At 39.1% G+C, this 16,332-nt stretch overlaps 1 protein-coding gene across 1 annotated transcript in view; it reads left to right on the top strand.

Moving 5' to 3' along the window:
* BTBD8 (BTB domain containing 8) overlaps nt 1-16,332 on the top strand; it is a 104,353-nt gene that overhangs the window by 14,964 nt on the left and 73,057 nt on the right. Inside the window, exon 3 of the mRNA XM_032302106.1 lies at nt 11,000-11,235. Within this exon, the coding sequence (XP_032157997.1) occupies nt 11,000-11,235 (236 nt within the window). The remainder of the gene's footprint in view (nt 1-10,999; nt 11,236-16,332) is intronic.

Genomic DNA, 16,332 nt, shown 5'->3' with positions numbered 1-16,332 from the left:
ATAAATATGTACAATTATTTTATATCTGCTTGTTGGATTGTTCCCTTTATGATTACATAGTGTCCTTCTCTGTCTCTTTGTTTTGAAGTCTATTTTGTCCAATATAAGTATTGCTCCTGTGGCTTTCTTTTCACTACCATTTGCATGATGATTGTTTTTCCCTTAATTTCAATCTGCATGTGTCTTTAGTGTGAAATGAGTCTCTTGTAGGCAGCATATAGATGGTTCCTGCTTTTTTATCTATTCTGTCACCCTGTGTCTTCTGATTGGAGCATTTAATGCATTTTCATTCTATGTAACTATTGAAAGGTTACTGCCATTTTGCTACTTCTAATGGTTGTTTTTATAGTTCTTCTCTTCCTTTCTTACTCTCTTCTCTTACAGTTTGCTGGCTTTCTTTAGCGATATACTTGAATTCCTTTCTCTTTATTTTTTGATATCTATTACTGGTTTTAGTTTGTGATTATCATTAGGTTTATGTATGTTATCTTACACATATAGCAGTCTATATTACATTGATGGTTCCTTAAGTTTGAACACATTCTTAACTCCCCTCCCCCTAGCCCTGCCACATTTTAGGTATATGGTGTCATATTTTACATCCTTCTATTTTCGGAATCCCTTGACTGATTTTAGTAGATAAACTTAATTTTACTGCTTTTGTATTCTGGATTTTTTTTTTTAACAGCTATTTGTGGTCATTTCTTTCCACTGAAGGAGTTCCCTTTAAAATTTTTTATAGAGCTGGTTTAGTGGTGATGAATTCCTTTAACATTTGTTTGTCTGGGAACTCTTGATCTCTTCTTCATTTGTCAATGATAGCCTTGGTGGATAGAGTATTCTTGGCTGCAGATTTTTTTCCTTTCGGCACGTTGAATATATCATGCCATTTTCTTCTGGTTTGCAAAGTTTCTGCTGAAAAATTTCTAGCCTTACTGGGTTTTCCCTTGTATGTAACTGTTTTCTTTTCTATTTCTGCTTTTAAAATTCTTTATAACCACTTTTCACCATTTTAATGACTGTGTGTCTTGGTGTGGACCTCCATGGGTTGATTTTATTGGGTACTGTCTTTGCCTCCTCGATCTGGATTTCTGTTTCCTTCCCTAGATTCAGTAAGTTTTCAGGCATTATTTTTCAGATAAATTTTCTGCTCCCTTTTCTGTCTCTTCTTTTTGTATCCCTGTAATGCAAATGTTATTATATTTGGTGGTGTCACAGCAAATGTTACTATATTTGGTGGTGTTGCAGGGTTCCTGTAGTCTGTTTTGATTCTTTTATTACTATTTTTCTCTCTCCTTTTTAGCTGGATTGCTTTCCATTACTCTGGCCTCCAAGTCGCTCATCCATTTTTTTGCTTCCTCTAGTCTGCTATTTATTCTCTCAAGTGTATTTTTAATTTCAGTTACTGAGTTCTTCTGTGATTGGTTCTTTTCCATATTTACTCTGTCTTTGTTAAGTGTCTCACTGAGGTTCTCCACTCTTTCCTCAAGTCCAGTGAGTATCTTTATGACAATTACTGTAAATTCTCTATCAGACATATTAATCTCCATTTTGTTTAGGTGTCCTGCTGTGATTTTGTCCTGTTCTTTCATGTGTACATATTCTCCTGTCTCCTCATTTTATCTAACTCTCTCTATCTGTTTCTATGTGTTAGGAAAGTCAGCTATCTCTTCTCCTCATGAAAGTAGTGGTCTTATAAAGAAGAGGTCTTATAGTGCTCTATTGTGCTGTGTCTCCTGTTCACCAGAGCCTGGCTCTTCAGAGATATCTTTTATATGTGGTGAATGTACCCTAGTGTTGTTGCTGAACCACATTTACCTTCAGTCTAGTTGTCTGCAATGGCTCTCTTTGCTTGTTGTGAGCAGGATTTGGTCCCTTTGTTGTTAGTGGGCCTGTCTGGGGCTTCCTTGGGCTTAACTGAGTCAGACCAGCCATTTGCCAGAGATGCAATTCCATGGAACCACAGGGGTTTCCCTCGTGTTGTCTCCTGAGAAGCTTTCATTGGTGGGTGGGCCTGGAGTGAAACTGGATGTCTGTCCCCAGCCCACTGCTAGGGCTGCATTTAGGATTGGTGTGTGTTGTTAATTTCCCGTCTCCTAGGGCAGGAGTCACACTGAAGTGTTGATGGCTTCTGTCAGTGGCTTGCACACTGCCAGAATTGTGGCACTGCTTTGGATGGGCTTCAGCCAAGAATGTATTCAATGGGGCAGGTCTGCATCAGATTGAGGGATGGGTGTGAGTAGGTCTGTGTCAGTCAGTTGTGGGTTGGGGTCTGCAGCCCCTAGGGAAAAGTCCTGCCAAGGCTGTGATGCAGAGGCATTTCTGCAGGAGAATAAGGGTGTGGAGCATGCTTTAGCGTATACCTGGAGACTGTACATGCTCTGCTTATTCCCGCAGGTGCCTTTGTATCTAGGCATTAGTGTTGGGGAGGGAAATGGTCCTGAGCAGCTGTTTGTTCTTGGAGAAGTTCCCTAAGATCCCTGCTTCTCCAGCACACACTCTTGAGATTAGTAAATAAATCCCCTTCCCATATACCTTAGATGCACAAACTCCTGCTTTTATGCTGTATTTCTCCTGGCTGTTTGTTGTGCTCGCTCTTTAAAGAAGGGGGCTTCTGGCTATCCCAGAGCTCTGCCTACTGATTTTTTTAAGGTTCCAGATGTTAAGCCCCACTGATTGTTAAGTACATATGGTTTTCAAAGCCAAATGTAATGGGGATCATCTTTCCCATGTGGCTACCCCATGGCCAGTGTCTGATCCTCTTCACACCCATGGCGTCCCTCTCTCCCACAAGCCCGAGGGCCGTTGGCTCCTGACAGCATCTCTGCCCTTCCTGCCCTTTTTGATGGGCCTCTTCTGTACATCTAGCTGTGGAGAGTCTGTTCTACCAGTCTTCACTTTGTTTCCTAGGTTATTACACAGATGTGGGTGTTATCTAATTGTATCCATGGGAGGCATGTGCTCAGTTGCTCTTGAATGAACTCTTGGTAATTAAAATTGCAATGTAGGTCATGTTTCCAATACCGTGGCCTCTTGGTTCCTTTAATTCTTGTCTTCCAGTAATCTTGTTCTCCATGCTACCTCACTACCATATCAAATCCTAAATCATGTCATTATCAATAACGGCAATCCTCCATAATCTTGATTCCAGACATTTTAACTTCTTTTTTTTAAAGATTCTATTTATTTATTTATTTGACAGAGAGAGATCACAAGTAGTCAGAGAGGCAGGCAGAGAGAGAGAGAGGAGGAAGCAGACTCCCCGCCGAGCAGAGAGCCCGACGCGGGACTTGATCCCAGGACTCTGAGATCATGACCTGAGCCGAAGGCAGCGGCTTAACCCACTGAGCCACCCAGGCGCCCGACATTTTAACTTCTAACTTGTACTTCCCATTTCTCTACCTCACTCTTTTAAAACTCCCAAATCTAATAACTTACTGATACTCATCAGGACCTGCAATGACTCTTACCACAGTTTTATTGTCTTTGATCCTCTTATGTCCTTATTTCTATCCTTACTTCGTTTAAATATTTTTATCTGTCATTATATCACTTCCTTTACATACAGCTTCTTTTCCCTTGTCCCCTCTGAATTTATCTTATATGCACAGCAAAGCCCCAACCTTAAATCCATTCCCGCATTCACACAATTAAATGGCAGGAGAAAAACACGTGTTATTTGATCTCACTTTATTTTTTTTAATTTTTAATTTTTTAAATATCTTTTTAGTGTAACAGAATTCATTGTTTATGCACCACACCCAGTGCTCCATGCAATAAATACATGCCCTCCATAATACTCACCACCAGGTTCACCTAACCTCCTACCCCCCCGCCCCTTCAGAACCCTCAGATTGTTTTTCAGAGTCCATAGTCTCTCATGGTTCATCTCCCCCTCCAATTTCCCTCAACTCCCTTCTCTTTTCCATCTCCCCATGTCCTCTGTGTTATTTCTTGTGTTCCACAAATAAGTGAAACCATATGATAATTGACCCTCTCTGCTTGACTTACTTCACTCAGCATAATCTCTTCCAGTCCCATCCATGTTGATAAAAAAGTTGGGTATTCATCCTTTCTGATGGAGGCATAATACTCCATACTGTATATGGACCATATCTTCCTTATCCATTCATCCGTTGAAGGGCATCTTGGTTCTTTCCACAGTTTGGTGACCGTGGCCATTGCTGCTATGAACATTGGGGTACAGATGGCCCTTCTTTTAACTACATCTGTATCTTTAGGGTAAATACCCAGTAGTGCAATTGCAGGGTCATGGGGAAGCTCTGTTTTTAATTTCTTAAGGAATCTCCACACTGTTCTCCAAATTGGCTGCATGAACTTGCATTCCCACCAACAGTGTAAGAGGGTTCCCTGTCTCCATATTCTCTCCAGCACTTGTTAACTGTCTTGTTGATTTTGGCCATTCTAACTGGTGTAAGGTGGTATCTCAATGTGGTTCTGATTTGAATCTCCCTGATGGCTAGTGATGATGAACATTTTTTCATGTGTCTGATAGCCATTTGTATGTCTTCATTGGAGAAGTGTCTGTTCATATCTTCTGCCCATTTTTTTGACACGATTATCTGTTCTGTGTGTGTTGAGTTTGGGAAGTTCTTTATAGATCCTGGATATCAGCCTTTTGTCTGTACTGTCATTTGCAGATATCTTCTCCCATTCCGTGGGTCACCTCTTTGTTTTGTTGACTATTTCCTTTGCTGTGCAGAAGCTTTTAATCTTGATGAAGCCCCAAAGGTTCATTTTCACTTTTGTTTCCTTTGCCTTTGGAGACTTATCTTGAAAGAAGTTGTTGTGGCTGATATCGAAGAGGTAACTGCCTATGTTCTCCTCTGTGATTCTGATGGATTCCTGTCTCCTGTTTTTGTGGCCAAATATTTCATTGTATGATGGATAGAGAATCATCATGCTCATCCTCAGGTTTGATGATTTGTTAGGAGTCTAAGACTTAGCATATAGTCATATTCTGGGCTGTGATTTACTACAAAAAAAGAATAAAGAGAAAAGGCATGTGAAGTGAAGTCCATAGGAAACTAGGCGCAAACTTCCAAGAGTCTTTTCCAGTGGAGTCACACAGGACATGCTTAATTCTCCTAGTAATGAGTTATGACAACACTTCTGAAATGTTGCCAACCAGGGGAGCTCAGGTTGGGGGAACCAGGTGGTGGATATTAGAGAGGGCACGGATTACATGGAGCACTGGGTGTGGTACAAAAATAATGAATACTGTTATGCTGAAAATAGAAAAATAAATAAATAAAGTTATTCTGTAAACTCAAAAAAATAGAAAAAATAAAAAATAAAAAGCTCAGTGCCCAGGGTTTTTACCAGGTGCTTGTCATGTAGGCACCATGTGTCTGTTGTGCATCCATATTCCAGACCCCTGGAAGGAAAGCAGGTGTTAAGCATAAACCATATTATTTGTATAGTTCTTTGTATAAATAGTTTAGGTACAATGAGCCATGCTTGTCATTTATAGAATGTCAGGAACACTCCTGAAATCATTTTCCCAGATACCAGCCAAGGGCCAACCTTATAATTAAGTCTTTTAAAAGATAGTAGTCAGGGCTTCTATGTTAAATCTTCTGTGCATATGGATATACCATATTTTGTTTATCCATTCATCAGCTGATAGACATTTGGGTTGTTTTGACTTTTTGGCAGTTATGGATCATTATACTGTGAACATTGATGTACTGATTTTTATGGGAACATATGTTTTCCTTTCCCTTGTCTTATATACCTAGAAATGAAATTTCTGAGTCATGTGGTAAACTTTTGAGGAAATGTCAGACTCTTTCTAAAAAGGCTGTACCATTTTACATTCCTACCAGCATGTATGAGGATTCCAGTTGCTCTACATTCTTGACAACACTTGTTATTATCTGTCATTTTGATTATAGTCACCATAGTGGGTGTGAAGTGATATCTCATTGTGATTTTGATTTGTATTTCTCTGATGGCTATTGATGTTGAATATCTTTTTATGTGCATATTGGCTATTATATATCTTTGGTAAACTCTATTCACATTCTTTGCCCATTTTAAGTTGGGTCATTTGTCTTTATATTATTAAATTGTTTATATTTTTAAATTCTTTATATATTTGATATTCTGTACATAGTCTCTATATATGAATTTTATTCTGTGCACTTAGGAGGCTCAGTGGGTTAAGAGTCTGCCTTTGGCTCAGGTCATGATCACAGGGTCCTGGGATTGAGCCCTGCATTGGGCTCCCTGCTCCATGGGGAGTCTGCTTCTCTCTCTACCCTGACCCCTGCTCATGTTCTCTCTTGTGTATCTGCATGCTCTTTCTGTCTCTCTCTCAAATAAATAAAATCATTTTTAAAAAAGAATTTTGTGGGCACCTGGTTGGCTCAGGTCATGATTTCAGAGTCCTGGGATCGATTCCCGCATCGGGCTCTCTGCTTGGCAGGGTGCCTGTTTCCTCCTCTCTCTCTCTGTCTGCCTTTCTGCCTACTTGTGCTTTCTTTCTGTCAAATAAATAAATAAAATCTTAAAAAAAAAGAATTTTGTTCTATGTAAAAGGATTTTAAAGTTCTTTATATGTTCTAGATATAAGTTTCTTTATCAGGTATGTAATTTGCAAACAGTTTCTCCCATTCTGTGAGTTGTCTTTTAACTTTCTTCATAGTGTCTTTGAAAGTACAAAAGTTTATAATTTCTATGATTTTCACTTTCTTCTTTCTTTCTTTTTTTTTTTCGTTACTTGTACTTTTGGTGTTATGTCTAAAAAACCATTGCCTAATCCAAGGTAATGAAGATTTATACTCATGTATACTTTTTTAGTTCTTACATTTAGATCTTTCACCTATACCGAATTAATTTTTGTATGTATTATGAGGCTAGTTTCCAGCTTTGTTCTTTTGTATTTGGATATCCAGTTGTCTCAGCATCGTCTTTTTTTTTTTTTTTTTTTAAAGATTTTATTTATTTATTTGACAGAGAGAGATTACAAGTAGGCAGAGAGGCAGGCAGAGAGAGAGAGAGGAGGAAGCAGGCTCCCTGCTGAGCAGAGAGCCCGATGCGGGACTCGATCCCAGGACCCTGGGATCATGACCTGAGCCGAAGGCAGTGGCTTAACCCACTGAGCCACCCAGGCGCCCCTCAGCATCGTCTTTTGAAGAGACTGTTCTTTTCCTGTTGGATTGTCTGGACACCTGTAAAGGAAAAACATTACTGTGTGTTTACTTTTAATACTCTACTCATAGAATAACTCACTTCTGTCCCTTCTGGTTACCAAATGTGTGGGAGTTTTCCTCCACACCAAGTAATTCTCCGAGGTTCTCCAGATACCAGCTGGGTGTTCTACCCATTTAATTCAGTTCTGACACTACCTGGAGATATTATTAGATCCCACAGGTTAAGGGTTCAGTCCCATAAGACTGCCCCAAACCCTTTTCAGATGGCAGTTGCAAGTCCAGGGTATTCCCTGTGCTTTTGCCCAAAAGCTGTGAGTTGAATGTTCCCATGACTCCTTTCTCAGGTTCAGTTAATTTGTTAGAACACAGATCTCACAGAACTCAGGAAAAGATTTTACTTACTAGATTGCTGATTTACTATACAAGGATGTAACTTAAGGACAGCCAGATTGTGGGGGAGGGTGCCCTGGTTGGTCAGTTGATTGGGCAACTGCCTTCAACTCAGGTCATGATCCTGGAGTCCTGGAATCAAGTACCATGTCAGGCTCCCCGCTCAGTGGGGCATCTGCTTCTCCCTCTGACCTCACCCCTCACACACACACTCTCTCTCTTATTCTCTCTCTCTCCCTCAAATAAATAAAATCTTAAAAAAAACAAAAACAAAAACAAAACAGCCAGATGGAAGAGATGGAAAGGGTGAGTATGTGGAGAGGGGTGTGGAGCTCCCACGCACTTTCTGGGTACACCACTCTCCCAGCTCCTCCTTGTGTTCCCCAACCAGAGGTTCACTGAATCCCATCCTTTAGTGTTTTTATGGAGGCTTTATTACATAGGCCTGGTGGATGAAATCATTGGCCATTGATAATTAATTCAAACTCTTGCCAACCAGCCCCTGTCCTTGGGAACTTTCCAGATGTCATCTAGCTCATTAATGTAAACTCTGCTGTGGTTCAAAGGGCTTGTTATGTATAAGAAAAGCCATCCATTCCACTTCTAGCCCTCTGGTGCTATTTCAGGAATTGGGAACAAAGCTAAGTATTCTAGCAAAAATGTCTCTATAACTCTTGCATGGGAAATTACAAGGGTTTTAGGAGCTATGTGCCAGGAACAATGGACAAAGACCAAATATATATTTCATGTTATAAATCACAATATCACAACATTGTTGTCCAGTGCCTGTATATGTAGTTGTAGACACTTAGTTCTCTTCCACTAATCTATGTTTATCCCCATGCCAGTACCACATAGTACAGATGACTGTAGATTTGTAGGAAGCTTAGAATTTGGGAAGTGTGAATCCTCCATCTTTGTTCTTTGTCAAGGTTGTTTTGACTACTCTGGGTGCCTTGCATTTTAGTTTGAATTTGAGGACTGACTTTTTGGTTTCTGCAGCAAAGTAGTTGAGTTTTGATAGATACTGCATTGAATCAAATCTGTAGAGCAATTCAGAGAGTATTGCTATCTTAACACTCTTAAACCATCTAAAATGTGTTTGCCTTTATAAAATTGCTTTCAGCTTTGTTTTTTATAGCTTTTGAATATACAAGTCTTAAGCTTTTTTTAAAAAAATTATTTATTTATTTGATTGACAGAGATCACAAGTAGGCAGATAGGCCAGGGGTGGGGGGTGCGGGGGAGCAGGCTCCCTGCTGAACAGAGAGCCCGATGGAGGGCTCGATTCCAGGACCCTGGGATCACGACTTGAGCCAAATGCAGAGGCTTTAACCCACTGAGCCACCCAGGTGCCCCAAGTCTTACACTTTTTGTGAAATATATTCTTAAGTATTTTATTTTTTGATGTTATTGTAAATAGTACTATTTTCTTTTTTTTTTTTTTTAAAGATTTTATTTATTTATTTGACAGAGAGAGATCACAAGTAGGCAGAGAGGCAGGCAGAGAGAGAGAGAGAGAGAAGAGGAAGCAGGCTCCCTGCTGAGCAGAGAGCCTGATGCGGGACTCGATCCCAGGACCCTGAGATCATGACCTGAGCTGAAGGCAGCGGCTTAACCCACTGAGCCACCCAGGCGCCCAAATAGTACTATTTTCTAATCTTGTTTTAGACTGCTGATTTCTAGTATTTAGAAATACAGTTGATTTTTGCATATTGATCCTGTATCCTGCAACCTTGTAGAACTTGTGTAACAAATAGGTTTTGGGTTGGATTTCCAGGGATTTCTATATACAAGTTTGTTACTTGTAAATAGAGATAGCTTTGCTTATTCCTTTCCAGTCCAGATGCCTTTTATTTCTGTTTCTTGCCTAATCCTCGGCTAGAGCCTCCAGTTAAACGTTGAATAGAAGTAATGAGAATAGGCAGGCATACTTTCTGATCTTAAAAGGAAAGTTGTCTATCTTGTACCATTAAATATGATGTAAGCTGTGGGTTTTTCATAGATGTTCTTTATCAGGTTGAGGGCATTCCTTCTATTCCAAGTTTGTTGAGTGTTTCTTCCTGACAGGTTGTTGGATTTTGTTAAATTCTTCTTCTGCATCTATTGAGGTGATCGTGTATTTTTTCTCCTGTTGATATGCTGACTTAGTCCTGCTAAGAGAACTAAACTGACAAGGTTTTATGATGTCTTTGGGCTGCTCTAAAAAAAAAAATACTACAGACTGGGTGGCTTATAAACAACATTTATTTCTCACAGTTCTGAGGGTGGAAGTCCAAGACCAGAGTGCCAGCATGGTAGGTTTTGATGAAGACCCTGTTCAGGGCTGTAGATGCTGACTTCTCACTGTGTCCTCACATGGTGGAAGGAGGTGAGGGATCTTTTTGGAGTCTCTTTTATAAGGGCACTAATCCCATTTGTGAGGGCTTCACCTAAGTACCTCTCAAAGGCGTCACCTCCTACCAAATATCACATTGGGCATTAGGTTTCAACATACAAATTTTGAGGTTCTACAGACATGCAGACAATAAATAGCATGTGATGTATAACATTGATTTTCGTTTGTTTAGCTACCCTTGAATTCCTGAGATAAAACCCAGTTGGTCATGGTTTATAATTCTTTTTACATGTTGCTAGATTCAGTTTTCTGTTACTTTGCTAAGGAGTTTTTTCATCTATATTAATAAGGAATATTAGTCCATGGTTTTCTTTTCTTTTGGTGTCTTTATTGGCTTTTGTATCAGAATAATAATGGCCTCAGAATGAGTTAGGAAGTGTTCCTGCTTTCTGTTTTTTGGAAAAGTTTGTGAAGGATTGGTGTTATTTCTTTAAGCATTTGGAAGGTTCACCAGTGAAGCCTCCTGGTCCTGGATTTATTTTGGGGGAAGTTTTTGACTGCTAATTCAATATCTGTGGTTCGTATAGGTCTGCTCAGATACTCTTTCTCCTTAAGTCAGGTTTGGTAGTGTGTGTCTTTCTAGGAATTGTCCATTTTATCTAGGTTATCTAGTTTGATGGCCTTGTATATATTCCTTTCTAACATGAAAATATTTCATAGACTACTTTTAAAATGCTCTGCTATTTGAGATATTTTTCCAGTTACTTCATATACAGATGGTTTTAAAATTATGTAGTTGAGGTGTGCCTGGGTGACTCAGTGGGTTAATCCTCTGCCTTCGGCTCAGGTCATGATCTCAGGGTCCTGGGATCGAGCCCTCCATCGGGCTCTCTGTTCAGCAGAGAGCCTGCTTCCCCCTCTTTCTCTGCCTCCCTCTCTGCCTACTTGTGATCTTTCTCTCTGTGTCAAATAAGTAAATAAAATCTTAAAAAAATAAAATTATGTAGTTGTATTATATGGAAGCAGAGCTTGGGAAACTAGCTTTGAAGAATCACCACCATTATTTTCATTAATATTTTACCTTTTCTTTTAGGATTGTATATTCATCAAATAGAAACCTAAAAAACTATGAAGAAGAAATTCTTAGGAAAAAGATAGTAGAGAGGAGAGTACCAGAAAAGAAACATGACTTCAGTTGTGAAAAGTATACTGATAATGATGGAAGATCATCTGTAGAGTTCTTAGATAAAAAGTCATCTCCTTGTTCTCTTCTGAAGCATGCAGTTCCTGAGGATATCAGTGATGGAGAGGACAATTTAATTTCCACTGGTAAGGCAGTTTTTTGGTGGATTTTTATAAAATTTTAATGCCATGAAAGTAACTATATTCTGATACAATTGGAGAAGAACATACTTCAAAAATCAATTCTACTGATTTCTTTTGTATAGGTTAATGAAATAAAAGTAAATGAAAGTAAATTTAATAAAACTAAGTGAAAGTAAGTTTTTTATGGGTAAGTGAAAGTAATACTATAGCCAACTCCTAGTTTTCCCAAATAATTGGAGATAGGGTTATTATGAATAAATTCACAATTCTCCTCTTAAGCCTCCACATGTCATCATCATCCTTATTCTAGTCCACACCAATAAAAACTTTAGCAGACTATAGATTCAGTTCTGTTATAACACAATATATGTATTACTTAAAAACAACGTGCAGTAGAAAGACAACTATCATATGATCTCCCTGATATGAGGAAGTGGTGATGCAACATGGGGGGTTAAGGGGATAGGAGAAGAATAAATGAAACAAGATGGGATTGGGAGGGAGACAAACCATAAGTGACTCTTAATCTCACAAAACAAACTGAGGGTTGCTGGGGGGAGGGGGGTTGGGAGAAAGGGGGTGGGGTTATGGACATTGGGGAGGGTATGTGCTATGGTGAGTGCTGTGAAGTATGTAAACCTGGTGATTCACAGACCTGTACCCCTGGGGGTAAAAATATATTATATGTTTATAAAAAATAAAAAAATTTTAAAAAACAACATGCAGCATAAAAACCACCATTATTTTTTGTCATGACACAAAAAAATTACTGACAATTTTGTTGTGATACATTTTAAAAAAGATAAGAATCTAATAAAAATGGTCTGATTTTACACATTGAGTTGCTAAGAAATACATAAATACTACAATAAATATGGTAGTTGACCTTGAAAAGAACTCGAATTGCTTGTTGAAGATAGTGTCAGAAGGGTTGCAGCAGCTGGTGCAACCACTCTGGAAAACAGCATGGAGGTTCCTCAAAAAGTTGAAAATAGAGCTATCCTATGACCCAGCAATCGCACTACTGGGTATTTACCCTAAAGATACAAATGGAGTGATCTGAAGGGGCACGTGCACCCGAATGTTTATAGCAGCGATGTCCACAATAGCCAAACTATGAAAGAACCTAGATGTCCATGAACAGGTGAATGGATAAGGAAGAGGTGATATATATATATGATGGAATACTATGCAGCCATCAAAAGAAATGAAATTTTGCCATTTGCGACGACATGGATGGAACTAGAGGGTATTATGCTTAGCGAAATAAGTCAGTCAGAGAAAGAAAATTATCATATGATCTCCCTGATATGAGGAAGTTGAGATGCAACATGCTGTTTGGCAGGTAGGAAAAGAATAAATGAAACGAGATGGGATTGGGAGGGAGACAAACCATAAGAGACTCTTAATTTCACAAAATAAACTGAGGGTTGCTGGAGGTGTGGGGAAGGGAGAGGGTGGTGGGGTTATGGACATTGGGGAAGGTCTGTGCTATGGTGAGTGCTGTGAAGTGTATAAACCTGGCGATTCACAGACCTGTACCCCTGGGGCTAATAATACATTATATGTATTATGTATTAAAAAAAAAGAAGGGTTGCAGCTTGTGAACTGTTGTGAATTGGCAGAAGGAGGATGTTAAGGACACAAGAATAAATATAGATATAAGTATAGATGATATAGATAGAGATACAGTAATAGTAGATATTCTAGCAGGAAACTCAAGATCTCTGGTTTATTTATTATTTATAGAGCATCATAGTACAAGTTCCCAACCCACAGTCCCCACCAAGTTCTGTGGTGAGGGCCTGAAGTTACCCTGCATGTGAAGTGGTAATGCACCATAAGAGAGGAATACTGAAATTAGGAGATTTTCATAGGCTACTGGCAGATCTGATAGAAATAGAGAGAGGGAAATAGGGTGGGAGGGAGGGGGTCTTTACGTTGGAATGTAAATAAATCTTCCCTGGTAAAGGGAGAGGAAGGTAGCTTCAACACCCTGGAGTACAGAGAAATGGTTTTGAGGGGAAGAAAATCTGTAAATCTTTCTGGAACCTCACAGTATTTCTAGCCTCCAAGGCATGTTTGTTCTTTTTCATTCTTAATCCAAGTTTTCCAATTCTCTGCCCAGAAAGTATGCTCTGCCTCATACAGAAACACAAAAATTTTCATAGAAAATGGTCTCCTAACAGTTGGTTATGTAAAATGAGATGGAAATTTATAACACCAGATATGGAGGATTTAGGTTATAACATGCAGTTAACCGAGGTATCTGGTAGATGTTTAAGATGTTTGTGTATGTTTTATTTATTCTTACATGGCTCCATTCAGCTGGGTGTAGTTTTTTGCAGCGACCTATTGTTTCTTGTGAATAAACTGCAAGGAAGTGAAATGCACATAAGCAGATGAAAATTTCACATCATGTTCAGATTGTTCCCTAAAATATCAATTGTGTTAGATCAAACTGATATTTTCAAAACAAGCATTGTAGCACAATTGAATGTATATGAAAGTATCTGTTAACTAAAAGATTTTATTACTGATATTTAGTACAATAATAATAATAACCAAACTGATTTAATAACTAAACTGATTTAGAATCCTTGTTGTATGTGTGTTAACATCTAACTATGGTGAGTGTGTCTCTTCTAGGCTTTGAGGTAGATATAGTCATATAGTCTATCTCATTTAGTCTCAGACAACTCTGAGAAATCAGTGGCTGTAGGCTGATTTTTATAGATGAGAACTCTAAGAAGGCCACACAGATATAGCAGTTGGCCGAGCTGATATTTAGTATTCATTTTTCCTGTCTCTTGTCTAGAGTTCTGACACAGCCCCACAGCAGCCCATTAAAAGTGGCCAAACATTGCAGATGTAAGTGAAAAGACCTCATTTACCCCTCCTTGTTTTTTAACTACTTTCTCCTCTCCCCTATGGAAGACCCACATGTTTACCAATTTAAGCAGACACTTGTTGTCCGGATTTTACTACCTTCTTTTCAAGCTTTCCTACTGTCAATGTCACCTTCCTTGAAATTCCCCTGTGTTCTATGGCCCTCTGTTCTCTTGATTTTCTTCCTGGCCATTCCTCTGTCTCCTTCACTGGCACATTATCTTTCTACCCCTTAATTAATTGGTTTTCTCCTCTTTTTCTGAGTTTCGGATCCAACCACTGACTAGACATATCTGTCTAAATATACCTTTAATATCTCAAAATGTAATCTATCCCAGACTGACTTAATCATCTGCTTCGCATCCTAATCTGTTCTTAAGTGCTCTGTGATGTGAATTTTATCCCTTATCATTCTACTCAGTTACTCTTTTATCCTTTACTATATTCATTACCATATCCATTGATTTGTCTCCTTAGTATTTTGTTAAGTTCATTTATTTATTTAAATAATCTCTATACCCCACATTTGGCTTGAACTCAAACCTGAAGATCAAGAGTCTCATGCTTCTTGCACTGAGCTAACCAGGTGCTCTTTCTTAAATATTTTAAATACTTCTCTGCTTTTTTAAAGATTGTATCTATTTGTTTGACAGAGAGAGTGAGTGTGTGTGAGAGGGAACACAAGCAGGGAGGGTGGAAGACGGAGAAGCAGGCTCCCCACTGAGTAGGGAGCCCGATGTGGGTCTCGATCCCAGGACCCTGGGATCATGACTTGAGCCAAAGGCAGATGCTTAACAACTAAGCCAATACTTCTCTCCTTTATCCTCCTGCCATTTCTTGATTTCAGGTCTTTGCAATTTTTCTTGAGCATTTGCCTCCCAGCTAGTTAGTTGCCAGGCCTCTCATTGTACCACTCTCCATTTATACTGTGTAGAACAATATTTGTTAACTGCAGATGTGATCATAGCACTCCCCTTATTAAAATTCTTTCTTTGTTTCCCATAGCCTTAGTATAAATTCCAGGTTCTTCCCCTTGACATAAGGGAATTTGTGTACTGGCTCTTACCTAGAATTCTGCTGCTGTTTCTCTTCACAACCCCCTCCCACCCCTTGAGCTTACTGAATTATTTGGTATTTCCCTCAAAGAACTGTATTTTCTCACCTCTATGCTCTTACACTTCTTATTTGTTCCTAGAATGCCATTCTAATTATTACATATATATTTTTTAAAGATTTTATTTTTATGTAATCTCTACACCCAGCATGAGGCTTGAAATCACAACCCCAAGATCAAGAGTCACATGCTCTGCTAACTGAGCCAGCCAGGTGCCCCTAATTATCACATTTTTAAATGGAATATTGACTTTGCATTAGGTTTTGAATGCTTAAGAGTGAACAAAACAGATAGTGTTGGTGTCCTGCAGTCTCGAGGAGATACAGTCAGATGGATTAGCCCAGAGTGTGATGAGGACACAGATAAGGTACATTTTACTTGGACCTAGTTAGCATTCAGACAAAGCCATATGAAGGGAGTGATGTTTGAGTTGAATCTCAGGGGAAAAAAAAGCAGGAGTTAAACGGCAAAAATAATTTAAGGGAGAAGTATTCCAGACAAAGAAGACAACATGCTTAGAGGCAGAGAAAGCTCAGGCACATAGCAAATTTTGAAGGCTGGAAATAGTTTGTTGTGGGACTGGGGTGGAACAGGGGACAAGAATGGTCAAAGTGAGAGATGAGCCTGGATATATAAGCAGAAGCCAGATCATTGAAAGCCTTGTATAAAGGATGACCTTATTTCTTATTGTCCAAATTGGGATACTTTTGAAAGAGTGAAAAGTGAAAAGAGTGAAAGAGTGAAAAGTGCAGAGTTATTATTGTGGCCAATAATTATTCTGGGGCAATAGGCATTAACTGGGAGTGTCCCAGGCAAACCATCTTGAGACATGTGGTCATCTTATAAGCCATTTTGGAGAGTTTAGAGGGTACTATTTGGCAGGCTTATGGAGTATAAGCAGAACAAGATTAGGGTAGAGTGGGACGATGACTTCAGCCTGAGGACCATTGAGGTTGGAGTTTCTCTAATTTTTTTTTTTTTCCATTGCACCACTTTGACACCAAAATGTGTGTTTTTCACCACACCAACTAATTCACCAATACCAGTTGGGTGTACAGCAATTCAGTTCTGACACTAAGGGTTATCCTGTTATGTGA

Source organism: Mustela erminea, chromosome 10 (assembly GCF_009829155.1).
Source record: "Mustela erminea isolate mMusErm1 chromosome 10, mMusErm1.Pri, whole genome shotgun sequence".
Taxonomy (NCBI): domain Eukaryota; kingdom Metazoa; phylum Chordata; class Mammalia; order Carnivora; family Mustelidae; genus Mustela; species Mustela erminea.
This window is presented reverse-complemented; position numbering and strand designations above follow the sequence as displayed.